General features: G+C 34.1%; 1 protein-coding gene across 5 annotated transcripts in view; it reads left to right on the plus strand.

The window, feature by feature from the left end:
- Window positions 1–18,564, plus strand: part of Son (SON DNA and RNA binding protein) — a 32,022-nt gene extending 13,458 nt beyond the window's left edge. Inside the window, exons 5-12 of one of the 5 annotated variants that reach the window (XM_078044562.1) lie at window positions 1,763–1,909; window positions 2,120–2,308; window positions 9,057–9,167; window positions 10,407–10,523; window positions 14,717–14,864; window positions 16,662–16,733; window positions 16,842–16,957; window positions 17,500–18,564. In XM_078044562.1, the coding sequence (XP_077900688.1) occupies window positions 1,763–1,909; window positions 2,120–2,308; window positions 9,057–9,167; window positions 10,407–10,523; window positions 14,717–14,864; window positions 16,662–16,733; window positions 16,842–16,957; window positions 17,500–17,658 (1,059 nt within the window). In that variant the 3' untranslated portion in view covers window positions 17,659–18,564. Of the gene's footprint in view, window positions 1–91; window positions 1,596–1,762; window positions 1,910–2,119; window positions 2,309–2,409; window positions 3,219–9,056; window positions 9,168–10,406; window positions 10,524–13,988; window positions 14,069–14,716; window positions 14,865–16,661; window positions 16,734–16,841; window positions 16,958–17,446 lie in introns of those variants that run through there. The other 4 variants (XM_078044563.1, XM_078044564.1, XM_078044565.1 and 1 more) reach the window with 4 other exon arrangements.
- Window positions 18,565–18,588: the final 24 nt, after the last annotated feature.

Here is an 18,588-nt window from a genome sequence, read left to right on the forward strand (position 1 = left end):
GCAGCGGCAGAAGCTCTGTTTAGCAGGCCATTATCCGGGATGGCTAAGCTCCGCTAGCTAAAAGTTACTTCCCATTACTTTTGCTTTCCAGTTTTAGAAGCCAAACTGACTGAGGAGTGGGACGGTTCGTTTGAATGGAGGAGGTGTTGAGTGAGCAACACGCAGAAGCTCGCCTACAGTTTCGTTTCCATTCACGACGTGTTCACTGATCGCCACGAGTGTACTGCATATACGCAAAGACACAGACAATCTTCAGAAATGATCTTTTGCCACCGGAGCTTGGAAATTAATGAGAATAGCTGGCCATTGCCTGAAAGGAACTTCTTTCGCATCAACATTTCGGGTTTTGGCTGTTTGGTACCAGCCATTGGCGATAATGGCCGGCCATTATCAGTTCTTCCTGCGGTTCGGGTTTTGGCAGTAACATATTTTAAATACACTTATTTTTGTTTTTAAGAATTTGATCTTTTTGATTGAGGCTTTTTTTGGGAGGCTTTGTTTTATTTTATTATTTTTTTGGGGGGAGATGCTGAAATATTGCTGCTAGGATCCAGAAAATACCACATTGTTTCATATATTGAAACTTGTCATTGGCTAGCCTTATGCCAGCCTGCCACTGTCAATATATTCTGTTCCCCTTGGTTACATGCTTGATACACTCTTGTGTTTTTGGCTAAATGAGCTTTTTATCCTGTTATAATATTTTCAATTGATAGTAGATGTGATGAATTCTACTGCTTGTATAGAGACAGGTCTACCCAAATTTACTCTGACCTTTTTATAAAGCCAGGTAATTGCGTCTGTTCCTTTGCTTCTCAGGAAGGAATTGACGTTCGTTTATGTGTCAGACTGCATCAATTGCACCCTCTCCATTATGCCTTATTTTCCTTAAGTTCTATTCCTTAAGAGATTCAGTCTACAAAACATTTATAGAGAGACACATTACTGTCTGACTCTATCACAAATGTTTTAAAACTTTTATTGTATCATACATTTGGGGATCATAACGTTTCTTAATCTGTTTCCTCACTTAGATTTATTACAATATGAATTATAAGTTAAAACATAAAGACCTAGCAAAAGCTTCTATTGCTTACTTACCAGATCCATCATTAAAACTTTATAAATGCTTAGTATTTTGCTGTTTTTTAGCCTCATCATCAGCGCTTTTGTCCCTCCTAACAAGGTTTTTTTTCTCACCTTTTTACCATTACCAGACCAGAATGACTTTCTTTTCCTTCTCTACCAGTCCTTGTTCTTCACTATGAAAATCTGGCTTAGAATTCTTCAAGAGATATTCTTTGATTCACAAACCCTGCCTGACTCTATTTTCTCTTAAGCCTTTGTTCTTTTAGCACTTATGTACCCAGTTTGTATTATATCAGTTTGCACTTGTTATTGTGTTGCTCTGTAAAAAACGTTCTTCAATTATTTCATGTGTATGTATTCTGTCTCTTGTATTAGAGTGTAAGCTCCTTGGGAGCAGGGACCATGTCTTTTTTTTTTTTTTTTTTTTTTTTTTGTATTCCCCAGACAGTGCCCAGTACAGTGCTCTGCACATAGTAGGTGCTCAATAAATGTTGTTGACTGACTGACCAGCCAGAGTCTGTTTAAGTAGCTGATAAGTTAAATTACCTTTTTATAACCTGTCACTAATTTACCTTTGAAAGTTGACTTTATGTGGTTTTGATTTTTCTTAAAAATTGCATGTTATTCTACATAAACCATAAGGTTTATCTTTTGTTTGTTTTTACTTTTAAAGAAATGCAAACAGATTGCACAGAGTAAAGAAGATGATGATGTAATAGTGAATAAACCTCATGTTTCGGATGAAGAGGAAGAAGAACCTCCTTTTTATCATCATCCCTTTAAACTCAGTGAACCCAAGCCCATTTTTTTCAATCTGAATGTGAGTATTAGCACTTATATAGATTGAAATGGCACAACTTATGGATGATAAATGCATGTGGCGTTTATTAATTTTTGATTAAAATACTGTGGGAAAATAATGAACAAAACCATGTCTTCCCAGAATAAACATTTCCTCTAGATTATGTTGAAATTCTTAGAAACCACTTCATGTTTTATTGGGTTTTAATTAAGAAACATTATTTTTTAGATTGCTGCAGCAAAGCCAACTCCGCCAAAAAGTCAGGTAACACTGACAAAAGAATTTCCTGTGTCATCTGGATCTCAGCATCGAAAAAAGGAAGCAGATAGTGTTTATGGAGAGTGGGTTCCTGTAGAGAAGAATGGTGAAGAAAACAAAGATGATGATAATGTTTTCAGCAGCAATTTGCCCTCAGAGGTAAGTAAGAGGAATATTACATGTTTTTTCTTTTTTATACCTGAATCTGTCATTTTATTGTTATTTTATATCTGATTTGGATTCTGTTTCACTCTTCTTAGGGCCGGGTTAAACGGCAGGGCCGGGTTAAACGACAGATGAAACAACCCGCAGCTTCTCATTTGACAGTAACTCGATGCAATTCACTTTGTGGAACCAAGCCACAAAGTGAAAAGCATCGAAGTGCAGAGAACAGTGTTATCACATCCCTACCCAACATTGGGCCCTCCTTGCACTTGTGGGAAGGTAGCCCAAGGTACAACTATTTAGCTTCACGTTTTGCTTCAAGGCTATATAGCTCTAGATTTTGGTGGTAGCAAATTTATTGGGTGGAGGGATTGAGTGGAGAAAGGCAGATCCTCAGGTTCAACACAAGAACTGGATTGGAAAAGGTCATTGTAGGTTGATAAGAACATCTTGGGTACATAGCCCATTGCCCTTAAGTGATGGTTTCTTATTTCTCTGGGTTGTTTGTCAGATAGCCTTTAATTTTCATAATTTTCCCCTTCCCTGTGCTACCTTGGCCCTTTTGAATTCTTGTGTTTAACCTAATGTTCAGCCTTGGTACTCTGTTCCCTTCTCCTTCCCCACTTTGCTACTATTAAAAGTTGGAGAAGTGGAATTCACACTTTGAAATTTCCACAAGGCTATAGTTGTATCTTGTCAAAATGACGCAATAACAATGCCAAGTGTCAAAACAACCCCATTAAAATGCCGCCTGATTAAATAATGTGCTGCTAATTATAGTGCACATGAAAACAGCAAGACTGTATATATATGTAAATATATATATATATATCTGTATCTTTGTATGTATCTCTGTATCTGTACCTTTGCTGTATCTTTTAATAAACAGTTTACTTTTATTTAACTTGTTGTGCAAAATCACGCTTGGGGGATCTGGGAGGGTGGAGACTTATTAGGGGAGGTGGGAATTTTAAGTGATACAATAGACTAGTTGTCATCACCTCTTGCCCTTGGTTTCCAAAGCCTGGACATTTGTCCAAGGACTGAACTAGATATCTTATGCAGTCTGGAATATGTGGGTCTGAGAGACCAATTCACTTCAGGTTCCCTACATTGGCCATATCTCATCATCTTCCAGTAAACACTTCCAGTTCTCCAAATAGATCCTGTTTATAAAATTAGAAATTAAACAGAACCCAAATCAGAAGCTTTTTGCTAGCAGTTATCTTTTTTCTCCTGAGCTATTCACAGGCGACATTTTCACTGTGTTTTTTTGACCTGCGGCATTTTGAAAGTGAACAAAGTTCTGTACAGTGAGTGGGACATGATAACTAGCCAGTGCAACTTCCAGTCAAAGGTGATGGTCTATGTCCACATTGAATTCACCAACTGAAGCAAGTTACGACATCACTAGGGAGGAGAGGGATAGCTGGTTTGGACAATATTTTCATGAAACCAGTTAAGTTAGCTCAGTTGTCAATCCCCAGATTAGGCTACTGCACACCTCAAGATGAAAAGGTCAGTTGACATTTGCAGCCGACTTAATCTTCTTGTGTAGCTTGAGTGTAAACCATGATAAAGAAGGTTGTTCAGACTTAACTTCAAAATCCCGATATGAATGCTTTTAGAAATTAATTAATTACAGATTAAACAGTTGGAAGAAACATAGCTAGGGAGATTCTTTATGAGAGAGAAATTTTCCAGTGGAGTGAAGACCTATAAATACTTCAAATTTCCAAGAAATTTTCATGAGAAGATAAGTGACCTTAATGTTTTTACCTACTTCAGTTGAACTTTTGGAAAGTGTTTTTAAGTAAAATCTTGATTACACTTCTTTCTGCCAAGAGAATGCGTGTGTGTATACTCATTTTTAGTCTTTACATTACAAAGTGAAGCCATAGCCTTGTATCTCAAAAGAAGTTGTCAGATTTTAATTAAAGGTTCAGGAGAATTCCTGTGTTGACAGAAAAAGGAATCCTTTATTGAAACAAGGAAAGAAGGTTTTTTTCAGAGGGCCAAATGAAGGAAGTACAAGATATCTCTTGTGGAACACACAACTATTTGATGCCAGAATGCTAAGCTACTTAGAGGATTAGAACCAAAGAATATGCAGGTTAACTTTAGTTCTAAACAAAATGCCAAAGTTTTAGTGAGAAAATGGTCAGGGTTTTGTTTTGCTTTCAAATCTGCACTTTTACTTAGCAATAATGTTAAATACCCAGAGGAAATGTTCACTGTAATATTAAAAGAAAGTGCTTTTAAATGGTCAGCTTTCAATCAAAACTTTTCATTTTAATAAATATAAATGGAGTTTGTGGTTCTTTAATCTTGACCATGAAACATTGTTAATCAAAGATCACAGATTTTTATCTTCATAAGGGTTAAATTATCTTTGCTATAATATAATCATAATTCCACCAATTGTCTTGCATGGGAGTCCTTTTTGACATGAATGGATAGACATTTTGGATAAATCATCCTAAATAATATCTTAAGGAAAAACAACTCATCAGACTGCGTGTCCTTCTGCCATAGCATCATCTTACCATCAGGCAGCAGCATTTTCAGTAAAGAGTAACTTAAGAATTTTTACCATATTTGGTTTATAAATAATGAAATTAAATAGGTTAGAAAATTATTTAAAAAATAGTCCTCAAAGGCAGTAATTCTTGGTAATAAAGTTAGCAAAAGGCTTATTGGTTATAAGATTTAAATCTCTCTGACATCAGTATAAATGGAGTAATAACTACATTCATAACCAATATTATGGAGTTTTTGTGAATTTAATATCAATTATAAATGTTTTAGGGGCCCAATTCAAATGCTTGCTTGGATGTTAACATGTTTGTCTCAAGCAGTATGCTAGGTTTGTATTATTGAATCCTGTGTCCCTATGAAAATATTATTCAAATTTAGAAGCTCTCCATTTACAGAGTTTAGGAAAGTTCACTTCTTGGAGTAAAATGAACATTGGAATTGGAAATTAGATACAGGTTCTAATGCTGGTACTGTACAGCCTTGTTACTTATTCTTTCTCCCTAGAGTCTCCTTGGCTTTTTGTGCTGTATTTATGAACCATTTAAAATAGGTTTATCTAAAATTTGTTGTCCCCTTACAATTTACTTATATTAATCTAAGATTCATAATAAAAGGACTTATAATTCACATTTTAAACCAATCAAATACAATAACGGGGAAATTCTGTATTTTGTGTGGCTTTTTGAAGTTGTCATTGTTATGTATGAACATGTGTATTAATAATTTTTACTAAATGTATTTGATTTTTTATAAGGCCAGATGCATTCTTTTTAGTTGTTTCTTTAAATTTTTCCTTTTAAGCCTTGTTTTAATTTAGAATCTGCAATTTACCTGTATAGAAGACATTTTTCTTGGAGGAGTTTTTTTTTTTTTTTTAACATGACTTATCCCATCTTAAGACTAATACTTCTTTTTTTATTCTTTTATTGGCATTTTACAAAATTCTTTTTGAAGTTAATTGTTCTGTTTATGGGAAACAGCTGGGCTAACAAAGTAAATTAATATAGAAGGATATTTTAATGAACAAAGATATAAAAAATAAAATGTACACTTTATAAAAGGGTATAAAATTTGTATCACATGTGCCATTTGCATAGTATGTTACGTTACATGGGATACTTTTGTGGGTTTTAGAAGTAGAGATCTGCTTTCTTGTTGATTTTAAAATTGTGTAGTTTTTAACATGAGAATTAAAATTCTGGACATTTTATATAGATATTTTGGCTTTTAAAACAGAACCTAGTAAAAAGGAAATTAAAATTTCCTCCATTGTAATACCTACAGTATTATTACACAGTTTCATTTTTATACGTTAGTAGCAGGCTACTCTCTAATTTATCAGTGGAAACATAAGGCTTGTAGATGACAATCTGATTAATAGTATTCTAAAAATTCTCTTTTTCTCAACTAAATGAGAAAAAGCATTGGTATCTTTCTCATGTTACCTGTTTTTGAAAAATATTAAAGAATGCTTAAGATTCTAAAGCTTAATTTTTCAACATAGTAGTCACCAGTCACTGAAAAAGTCAATTTTCTAGTCACACTATCAACTTTTCTAGTGCTCCACAGCTATCACTGGAGAAAGTTTTGTTGGACTGTACTGCTGTTGAGACTAGCTGTGGTATATTATGAGTGTTTTAATATTGCTAAACACAATTTGCTTTGATCTTGAGTGTTAATGCTTTGGGGATTATAAAATTGGCTTTTTATGCATTATTGTATAACCTGAGTTTCTTTGAAAAGCTGGAAACATGCTTTTGGGACCCTCAAAAGGTTAAGATAATCTTGAGTCATTCTATTTACAGCATAATTTTCACATTTAAAAATATAAATATGGAATATTTAAAGTACTACTTAAGAATAAATGATTGATATGAACTTAGGAAGCCTGCTGATGAATAGACCTATTGATGGATTGTGCTACCTCACAAAAGAAAAAAAGAGTTGAAATTTTATAAACTAAAGTAAATTTGAAGTAAACATCAGGGTTCCTATATTAAGATTCCATTCATAGTGGGATTTGAATTTAATATGAAATATTAATGATACAAATTTTCATTCTGGGGGTAAATGATGAACTATTTAGGTTACTTCTTACCATAAAGGCTAAAAAGACAACATATGAACATCTATAATATCTCTAGCAGGATGAGTCACAGGTATATTCATTTGTGTTCCACTTGGAGAAAATTAGTTTTCTTCTAGAAAAGTATTCTCAGAGCCATCTAAATGTACTTTTATGGTTAATTTATAGTTAGGGCTTATGGGTTGGGATGATGGTTAGACACATTTTTCCTGATATCTTCAGATTTTAATTATCCAGAATAAATATTTCTTATTTATATCTAAGTACCCTAACACTTAGATTTATAGGTTGCTGTGAAAACCAAAGTCTGGGGAGATTAATTAGACAGTACTTGTTTCATTTGTTGGTCCTTCAAAAATTACCTTGATAATTCTTCAGCATTTTAGGAGACACCTAAATGTAGGTGTCCAAGGAATCACATAAAACATTGGAATACTAGGAAATAAATTACCTACAGCAGAAATGAAACATGAACATAGTACATTTCTTAGTTTTTCAATCTAACTTTGCTTAATTTATTTAGGCCTTAGAAATACTTCCATTTGTGAGGATAAATTACTTAGTTGATTAAGCAGTTAGGATCTTTCATTCAAGAAAACAGTTTATAGAACAGTCTAAGAATTACAGAATGAATTCAATTTAATTTGTACTTAATTCCAAGAAGGAATTATATTTGGGAATTTACACATTGTGGAAGAAAAACTTGATTTGGCTAAAGGAATCTTAGGTATTTCAGCAAGAAAACTAAGAATGATGGTGTGATAAGGGGTTCTGAAGATAGGAAAAGGAACATTAGTAAATCCTAATGCATGAATTATATTCTCAGTCATAATAGCCTTCTGTACTATATAGAGCTAATTTTTAAGAGTTATTTCATACACAATACATTCTCAAATTACAGCTAGTTCTAATTTAATAAAAATCCTTAGCTGTTATAATACATTGTCAAATTACAGCTAGTTCTAATTAATAAAAATCCTTAGCTGTTATAATACATTGTCAAATTACAGCTAGTTCTAATTAATAAAAATCCTTAGCTGTTATTGAGTTCCTTATATTTGTCATATCCTAATCATTCCCAGTGTATGAAAACATCAAAACCTTCACGAGTCACACAAGCATTTTACAAAAATGAATTTTCTTGGTGAAATAACTAGAAAATATTGATTGGTTAAAGATGTTAAAAGAAAAATCAAGAATTAGTTGATATAAATCAACTTGTGCTCCTAATTTTAGATAAAAACCATGAAATAATAGGTCAAACTTTATACAAATAATCTGACAGATTGAGAATTTGTTGTAAGAATTACCCTTTTTAAAATGCAAAAATTATCTTTTGATTTTTTTTGTTTTTTTTTTGTTTGTGTCTGTGGTGGCCCCTGCTGGTGATCGAGCCCAGGGTCTTGTGCATGAATAGGCAAGTACTCTACCAATGAGCTACACCTCAGCCCTAGTGTAAGGCTTTAAAAGCTGGAATATAACCTTTGATGAGAATGAGAATCTTGTTTAATCATTGACGTTATGGACTTCCACAAAAATATTTTAACTTTAGTAATGTATGTAAACTGAAAACTTAAAAAGACTTATTTATATACTGAATGTATTCTTTGAAGAAATTCAGTTCTTAATACCAAACTCTATTTGTGCATACCTGCGAGAAGGTGAACGATGTGCTGCTTGAAGGAGCCATCATTGACACCATAATGGTTTTCCACTTGCTTATTCCAAGAACTTCACATTGCTATTGAAGGTTATGCCAATACTCAGGGTCAAATGAGAACTACTACAGACTATAAAATTTGTAATAGCTCAAAATAGCCTCTGAATAAATAACAAGAATTTAAGCTCTTAATGGAACTCTGTAAATCAGGGTAATATTTTAGAAATATAGATATTAGAGAAAATACAGCTGAAGTTATTCAGATTTGGTGTTGGGTTCTGCTGCATCTGATAGTTTTAAACGTAATATTCTTTCCAAATTTACTTTTTTGAGTCTTCTTATAACAAGATTACTAGTATGTAAGAATATTTTTTGACATGTAATTAGAGATGGGAGCATTTATTATAATTTAGGGGGCTTTGGTAATTTGAGATAATTATCTATGTTTTCTTTCTTAGCCTGTGGACATCTCTACAGCAATGAGCGAACGGGCACTTGCTCAGAAAAGACTCAGTGAGAATGCATTTGACCTTGAAGCCATGAGCATGTTAAATCGAGCTCAAGAACGGGTATGTAGAAGTTTTAATGTTTAAATGATAATTTCACAAAAAATAGATGAGTTGTGATAAAATCATAAATTGTGATGAAGCATTGATTATTAAGCTGATTTATTTTAAATGAAAGTGATTTAAAGCCTGATCGTTCAGTGAATGTTTATAGTTAGTGAACAAAATAGAAAAAGTTCCTATATATATATATATATAAATATATATAGCTATATAAAAATAGCTAAATGCCCACAGCAGCCCTACAAATGTGTATTTGTTACTATTAGTTTACGTGTTTCACCTGAGGAAATGGTTAAAGAGTGGTTATGTGATACCCAAGATTACACAAAACAGTAGTTGGAGTACAGGGATTCAAACTCAGAATTTGAATGCAGTCTTTGCTTTTTACAATGGATAACTTTTCCATTCTTTTAACTTTCTATGTAAATTTATATAGAACAGTGTACACTGTTAGGAAATGGTATTTCTGACAATACCAGGTGTGCAGTAAGTATAATTTGAATGAAAGCTCATCTTTTATCACAATAATGGTGATTAATGTTATAGTCCATACATGTTTTTTTTTTTGTACCAGGGATTGAACTCAGGTACTCAACCACTGAGCCACATCCCCACCTCTATTTTTAATTTTATTTAGAGAGAGGGTCTCACCAAGTTGCTGCTGAGGCAGTCTTTAAACTTGCAATCCTCCTGTCTTAGCCTCCCAAGCTCTTGGGACTATAAGTGTGTGTCACCCCACACTCCAGCCATCCTCACCGACGCCTGACTAATCCATAGTTTTTTAAGGAAGTTGTTAATGTATCTGAGTACACAATTTCCTGTACTTATTAACCTTAAGTATGTGTCATGAACTTAGTTCTGGATTGTATTATCTCAAAGGAAGTGATTAAAAGTTCAGGTGATCATGACATTTATTAGAATACATCTTTATGCAGTAGGTAAAAAGGGAGGGCAGGGAGCCTTTGCAATATGAAATCTTAACGTTTTTCATGTAACTGATAATTTAAGTTTCAGTTAAATATATCTTATTCTATAAAACTGCTGCTGTGGGAGATTTAGGAAAACATTTAAATTTAAATATGCATCATTTCAGTATATTTTAAAAGTTCAAAATTTTTTAATCTATTATTTATCCCTTAAAGGAAGTAAATCATTTTTCTTTTGTGAATTAAATTATTGTCAGTAGCATTTTAATTATATAAATAATTTTACTTAAATAAGGCGGCTTCTTTTCTTCAGATTGATGCCTGGGCTCAGCTGAACTCTATTCCTGGACAGTTCACGGGAAGTACAGGAGTACAGGTTCTAACACAAGAACAGTTGGCCAATACTGGTGCCCAAGCCTGGATTAAAAAGGTACACAACATATGCACATACAAAAGTGTTGCTGTACAAACTTAAAAATTTTTAACTGTTTTATTAAAAATACATGAAGAGGTCAGTGACTCTAACCAAAAGTTCCTGAGTAAATTTGCTATGTGTATATACTCCAGGATGGATGCTGAAGATGGACCGGAATCATGAGACAATGGCTAATGTATAAATATGGCCCAAGAGCCACTCAGTTTATATCCTAAGGTTATTTTTTATTTATTTATTTTTGGTGCTGCTGCTGGTTTTGGTGGGGGTGGTTTTATTTTAACTTGTTTTGAATGCTAACTGTATCTGGTATTGTTCAGAACATCCCACAATTTCCGTTGGACTACTAACCTAATCATTTCAAAGCAGTGGTTCTCAAAATTTTTATTTATCATGGGATACTTTATTACAGGTTTATTTTTTTGTGGATCAGTGCCCCCAAGAACCCTCTACTACCCTAATGTTCCATTCCTCTATTCCTCTGTCCTTGCCTTCTCATTTAGTGCCTGCCCTCTTATAAGATCCCTTGGCTCCTACTCCTCACACGTGTTGTGACTTCCAGCCTCAGGTCCCTATGTGGTGGTCCATTGTTAGTTATAGCAAGTGGTTGGGAGGCCCTAGTATTAGCACTGCATGTGGTGAACTTGCCATGGGACTGGAAGGTGGGGGAGGATGGCTGGAGTGTGGGGTGGGCAGTGTTGAAGGGTGGGAATGGGGGTGGGATAGGGATGTAGATTACTATCTGTGGACCACCATTTAGGCCCTGGTGGCCTCTGGTGATCCACAGGCTTAATTTGAGAACCGCTGATTTCATGAAAAAACAGGATATTATACCTAAAATCAAGGGCGAGGACGGACACCTTGTGCTTCGAAGATGTAGGTGCACCTGGTCTCAGATTCCTGCAGTGAGGTGTGAACTCCACCTACGGCTGCCTCATTGTTGGGGGAGTCTTAGGTGGTTAAAAAGGGCTTTTTGAAGAAATGTATTGTGGTGAAGGGTTGTGGTTTGGTTGGATGGGTGATGAGAAATTTGTTTCAGGAGTACTGGCAGTATAGCAGTGCTGAAACTGGGAGGCTGCGTGTACTAATGGATTGGGAAGGTTTCTTTATCCTGCTGTATTCCTGACTCCTTGTGTGATCGTGGGCAAGTAATTTTTTGGAATTTCAAAGTCTCCCAAGTGTCAAATGGAGACATGTCCTTTACTACCTCAAAGAGGAGTAATCAGTAATGTGATGGGTACATATTATAGAGAATTGCAATGGCTGCCACTCACGGATGAGCTGAGTTTGCAGAACATGCGATAATAGTTGCTTTGGATATTATAACATTTCTAGTTTTGGTAACACGTTCTCTGTTAATGCTCTTATTAACAAATTAATATAAGACATATCCTTATTTGGCCTGTTTTTTTGAAGACAGTTGCACTAATTATACAATGAGTACATACTGAGATCCATTAAAAAAAATTAATGGGGGGTGGTTGATATTGAAAAAAGTGATAATCTAGCAAAATATTCTAGTTTGGATTAACTTTATATACTAATATTTTATATTACTTAGTGGGAAGAATTATAAATGTACATCTGTTTGTTTTCCATCTTTTTTTGGTGATGCTGGGTATATAACATAGGTCCTTGCTGAGCACAAGATCTACCACTGAGCTATACCTCAGTCTGGATTCTTTAGTCTTGAAGCTCAGTGCTCAGTAATTCAGGAAATTAGATATGAAGCTTAGAGGTGTTTAGGCACATAATGAACAGCCATGTACAGTGCTAGGTAGAAACTTCTGAATGTGCTTCAGTTGCAAAATTTTGGTCTTTATTTGTATAATGATGGGCTGGTGCTACTCCCTGTTAGTTTACATCTAAATATCATGTTAAGTAACCTTTAGAAAGTGAATCATTTAACTGATTAAAATTCACTCCATATAAAATTCACTCCATATAAATCTTCTTTAAAATATATATATATTTTTTGGTATTATCAGTGTTGCAGATAGGACAGATTTTTAAATATATAAAATGTTTAGGAGAACCTTTAAAATATACTTTGAGAAGGAAATCATTTTAATGAATTATAATGATAAAGATGTATAAAGACCCAAGCTTTAAATATTATAGGAAAAAGCAATACATCCTGGAAAATGTCTGTATAAAATTAAAGAACATTTGCTTACTATCAATTAAGGAGAGAGCATTTTATAAAAATGGGGCAGAACATTTAGAAGTCATAGGGCAAATGAAAATTTAAGTTTTCTGTCTCAAACACTGTCTACTCATTAAATGTTGAAATGTTCCGAAAACCTGTCCAAGTAATCATTTAACTTCTCTTATTTTAGGGTAGGCCATCACTCTCATGTGTTAAAAATAAAAACCCCCAGGGAATGTCAACGTTCTGTGTTCTTTAGTTTGTTGCTTATTATTTTAGATTAAGAGGAAAGTTTTGTTGCTGTATTATTTTAGATTAAGAGGAAAGTTTTATAAGTATTCTCAATCATTAAAAGATTTAAAATGGTAATTGATTTATAAGAAACTATTTTCTGAAATGAAATTATTTGGATATGGACTTGATAAATATTGTGGGACTCAGGTAAATCAGATTTTTTTTTTTAGTGAACTGCATATACCCTGGGTAAAGGAAACAAATGAAGATATTAGAAAATGGAAACAGTTGGAGACTGGGGTCATTTGGGGATTTATATTGTACTCTGTCTGCACAGTTGCCCTTTTTTTTAGGAGTGTTTCCTGGAAAAGAGGGGCAGATGAACCTGGAAGTAAGTAAAAGCCATTCTAGGTGTGTAGCATCAAGGCAGTTGATACCAAGCATCAGCTAACTTTTCTCTTTATACATCTACACTGCATGGCCTGCACCAAATAAGGAACTGAACCAGGGGTATGTTTTTACCTCCACAGCTGCCTCCTTCCATCAGAGCACCTTGTTGAACTTAATGTCTATTCACATATCATTGGCATGTTTCCTAGTATTTAATTATAAAGCTGGGAAACAAAGATTATACAGTTTTATTACTGTGTAAAAACCCAGTTGTGGTACATTTTCTAGTAACTTATCAATGTAGGAAAGGATAATGCATACTATTTCCTGAGCTACCAATATTTTTGACTCCTTCTGTTGATTAAGATTTTTGCTATTTCCTGTAGAGCATTAACCTAAAATTTAATCACAAGGGAAAATAAAACATGATTTGGAAATGTTTCCAAATCTTTTAAAAAATGGCCATACAGATCCACAGATTTCAGTATTGTTGATGCCCATTAAAAAAGAGGCATTGACTGTTTCTTAACATGATTGACCATGCTAATGTATATAGTTGTGCATCTTAGGACATTAAGTGGTTTGCTGCTTTGATGGAAATTATGGTTCAGTGGGTTGGATACAAGAGAGATGATTGTTCACAGAATAACCTGTGAACTTTCACCCCTCTGTATGGAAACTTGTTTCAGGGCCAAATCCTTGTAGCTGTCTTCTTGCCCCGGTCAGTGCCAGCCGTACTATTCACAACACTGCTGCTACCGAGGCCTAGGTATGTAAACATTTAAGGAGTTTTTTAAAAGTTTTTAACATCAAGCTAGGTTTTAAAAGAATTCAAATACATTTTGGTATGCTTACAGGGTAGTTTATGTGATTACCTTCAAATTATTACTGTGTAAATTTTAAAGAGTTATTTTGTTTCTTAGGGATTTTCTAAGTAAAAAATATTTATACTTGCTTTATAGTAGAGTGGGGAAGAAAACTTTGGATGACAACAGTATGCTTCTTCAGTTTTCAAACTATTTCTAAACAATTTCTGGGCTTTATTCATAAAATAGGTACACCTGGGACAATTAATATTATTGACTGTTTTAACATTGCCTTCTTTTTATTTTACAAGCTAAGAAGAGATACCAGTGAAGCTAAATAGTGGACGAAAACAGGAGTGTTCTATTTTTTTTTTGGAGGGGGGCTGAGGGGCCATTGTTTTAAAATTGCCATTTGACTTTCAAAATACTATTGTTAATGTGAAAATAATTAGAACACATATACTACAATATATATTAAGTACAGAAGCATTTAATTGCTATAAAAGATCTAGAAGTAAAATAAGATTTCTCTTTTTAGAAAGTTGCCAGTGTGACTGTAGTCAAGTTCTAATTGTAAAATGGGGACATTTTACCTTTCTTTCTTTGGATAGGATCAGTTCTTAAGAGCAGCCCCGGTAACTGGAGGAATGGGAGCCGTTTTGATGAGAAAAATGGGCTGGAGAGAAGGAGAAGGATTAGGAAAAAACAAAGAAGGAAATAAGGAACCTATCCTAGTTGATTTTAAGACAGACCGAAAAGGTAATAAGTTCCCTTTTGAAATGTTTATTATATCTCTTTTAACATTTAGGGTTTCATCTTCTGCTGTACATTTATTGAGGTCTTAGTATTCTGAACTAGTGGCATCTCTTCCTGTTTAATGCACAGGTGTTTTGCAGAAACAAACAACTTTAGCTAATCTATATGTAGATGGAGACAATGGCTTGAGCCTTGAAAGGCAGTTTTCATCAATGGTAGTTGAAATATAAAATTTTCATGTTTCTAATTTTTTACTATAAATTTAAGTAGATGTCATTATGTATTCTTTTGACAGGGACTATTTATTTACCTTCATTTCTAAGAACTGATTTTTTCTTTTTCACATATTTAACATTTTTTCCTTATTTGATAGTCTTTTGACTATAAACTGTTTTTGCTTTTCCTTTTTTATTCACACTTGGTCGTAAAATTGTTGGCTGGAGAACAGTAAATCAACTACTGACAACAGTGTTATTACCTCTTCATATTAACTTGTGTCGGTGCACATTGGAAGTTACAATATTCTTTTTTTTTAAAATTTTTTTATTAGTTTTTTAGATGGACACAATATCCATATTTTATTTTTATGTGGTGCTGAGAATCAAACCCAGTGTCTCACGCATGCTAGGCGAGTACACTACCACTTGAGTCACATCCCCAGCCCCACAATATTCTGATATGAAGCAGTTGAGTGAGGTCTATATGGCCTGCTAGTATACTCAGAAAATGTCACTTAGTATCTTTAAACAGTTTTCTTCCCTTGGAAGTGGAATCACCAGTGGCTGTTAGCTCAGCATAGCTTGTTTAGGCCTGATTTTTTCAGAAGTGAAATGTTTCTTGTTTCTGTAGTTGAACAATAACGTGGGAGTTAATAAGTTTACTTGTGTTGATGAATTTGGGAACAGAATGTTGTGTACCAAGTATGCACTGCATAATCCCAGGAAGTATTGTCCTTAGAATTGTACATGATTTGGTTATAAGTTTGCAGAAAGGACAGGTTTTTGGACGATAAAATAATATACTGGTATATAATTGGCAAAGGGAGTGATTGAAGTTTCCAGTAAAATATGTGAAAACTCATTTATAAATCCCTCAAGACACTATCTTTTTCTGGAACAGATTCTTAACAGAGCATTACTTTGATTGTTTTTGTGGTACTGGGGATTGAACCCAAGGCCTTATACTTGCTAGGGAAATGGTATACCATTGAACCTACACCCCTAGTCATTTATATTTTGAGAAAGGGTCTTGCTAACTTGTCCAGGCTGACCTCCACCTTACAATCTTCCTGCCTCGGCCTCCTGAGTATCTGGGACTACAGGCATGTGTCACTACACCCAGCTAACACATTGTTTTAAAGTCAGGAAGTTATAAGATCATTTGGAAAAATAGCTAGTATTGCATAAACTGGAGATGTTTATCAACATATGGTAAACAAATAGTATTTAATTTGTATATTTGTTTACACACTAGATGCTTATACTATTATAAACATGTTCCAAGATCATAGATGATTTTAAAATTATAAATGTTGGAGCTGGGTTGTGGCTCAGTGGTAGAATGTTTCCCTAGTGTGTGTGAGGTAGGTTCGATCCCTGGCACCATTGTGTCCATCTACAACTTAAAAAAAAAAAAAAAAAAAAAAAAAAAAAAAAAAAGATTGTATGAATCAGTTGAATATTTTACTTGAAAACATTGAAGTTCAGGCTTAAATACTGGGAGTTTTTCTCTATTATCCTTGAAAGTGATGCTTTTGAAATTGATTTAGTGAAAATTGGCTTTTTTTTTTTTTTTTTAAAGGTCTTGTTGCAGTAGGAGAAAGAGCACAAAAGAGGTCTGGGAATTTCTCTGCTGCAATGAAAGATCTGTCAGGTGAGAGCACATTTTTGAATTTCCATCTTGCTCCACCTAAATATTGAATCATAATTTGTTACAAAGGTATGGGAAATAATTCAGAACTGGTTGTTTTTTTCTTTGCAGGCAAACATCCTGTATCTGCCTTGATGGAAATTTGTAATAAGAGAAGGTGGCAACCACCTGAATTTCTCTTGGTCCATGATAGTGGCCCTGATCATCGCAAACATTTTCTCTTTAGGGTAAATATGAATTTCTGCACTAATTGAATGTTATTATTTTAGTGACTTAAAAGTTAAGAGGGTAATATAATATTATTAATCTGTGGGTTGGGGGTGTATGTGTGTGGGTAGACTGGATTTTTTTAAAAACTGAAGGGTACTTTAATACAGTTGGAAAGAAAAGATTGGGCAGAATCTGGTGAACAAGTTGTTCATATTTTCTAGTGGAATGTGGGAAGTTAATCTAGTACTTTTATCAGGTTGTTGGTTTTTTTGTTTTCATATTTTAATTTTAATTTGGAAAACTGCTCCTAACTTGCAGTCCCTTTTTGCAAATCATTTGCTTTTTCTGGGCTGACATTAATTTATTGTACATAGCGGCTGAGATTAATTTACATAGTATGGGTTTTATATTTTTGTAAATTATTTTTCTAGCATTTAGTGAAAAAATACAAAGCTAATAGATATTAAAGTTTGATGCTGTTCTTATTGTATGTTTTTCTTGAATAGGTATTGAGAAATGGAAGCCCTTACCAGCCCAATTGTATGTTTTTCTTGAATAGGTATTGATAAATGGAAGCGCTTACCAGCCCAGCTTTGCCAGCCCTAATAAGAAGCATGCTAAAGCCACAGCAGCTACTGTGGTTCTTCAAGCAATGGGCCTTGTACCAAAGGACCTCATGGCTAATGCCACTTGCTTCAGGAGTGCCTCACGTAGATAGATTGAGGTTTTATATTAATCATTTCAGATAATTTTACTCTGCATCACAATGTATTTCCTCTTTAATGTTGTAAATATTTGGCAATTTAAGACATTGTGTAAAAAGCAATCTGTACAAACATCTCCAGGCTTTGATTTTTGTACCATGGAAATTGTATTTAACCATACAGGGTTTTGGTATGTTTATATTGTTTACCTTAGTGATGTATTTGTTTAAGTGGCTAACATCCAAACAATTGTTTGAAGGCATCAGTAATCTTCAGTGTGGAATGTTAAATAACGCTTTTATACTGTATTTTGTACTATGATGTAACTCCCTTCCTTATGGCTAGGCTGCTGTAACACTTGCCTGTAATCAGTGAAGGGCTGTGCACCTTGTACTATTTCTCAATGGGTTCTGCTGGACAGATACTGGGCCAGTGTTATTGAGGTAATCAAGCAAGATCTGTTCCACAGGGCTAATGCCACCATCTCCCCTTAAAATTTTGTAGAGGTTATAAAAAGAAAGTGGTATGTTGTGTGATGATCAGCACTAAGTCCTGCATTCCCATGTAAGCCACTTGGGTCATAAGAAGGGGTGTCAAAATGAAGTCTGATTAGAATTTACTGCAGAGGCCAAGTACATTTAGTATGGCTTGAGTTGTGATATAGTTTTACTTTGATGTGCATTTTGAATTTCAGCTACACCTAGATAGACGTAAATTGATAATTAAAATGCTGTAACCAACTTATCTAATAAAATTGGCAACCAGCCACTATTTTGTTGACTATGAGAAAGTTTAAATTTATGTTAATTTTTAGGGTCTGATAGAATATTTCATGTGTATTACAGTGGTATTCATATGCTATGTCTCTAAACTTTATTTTCAAAAGCTCAAGGCCCAAATACAAACTTCTCTGGAATAAATGTGGTGTTTTATTTTCTGGATTA

The sequence above is a fragment of the Ictidomys tridecemlineatus genome, chromosome 3 (genome assembly GCF_052094955.1).
Source record: "Ictidomys tridecemlineatus isolate mIctTri1 chromosome 3, mIctTri1.hap1, whole genome shotgun sequence".
Lineage (NCBI taxonomy): Eukaryota > Metazoa > Chordata > Mammalia > Rodentia > Sciuridae > Ictidomys > Ictidomys tridecemlineatus.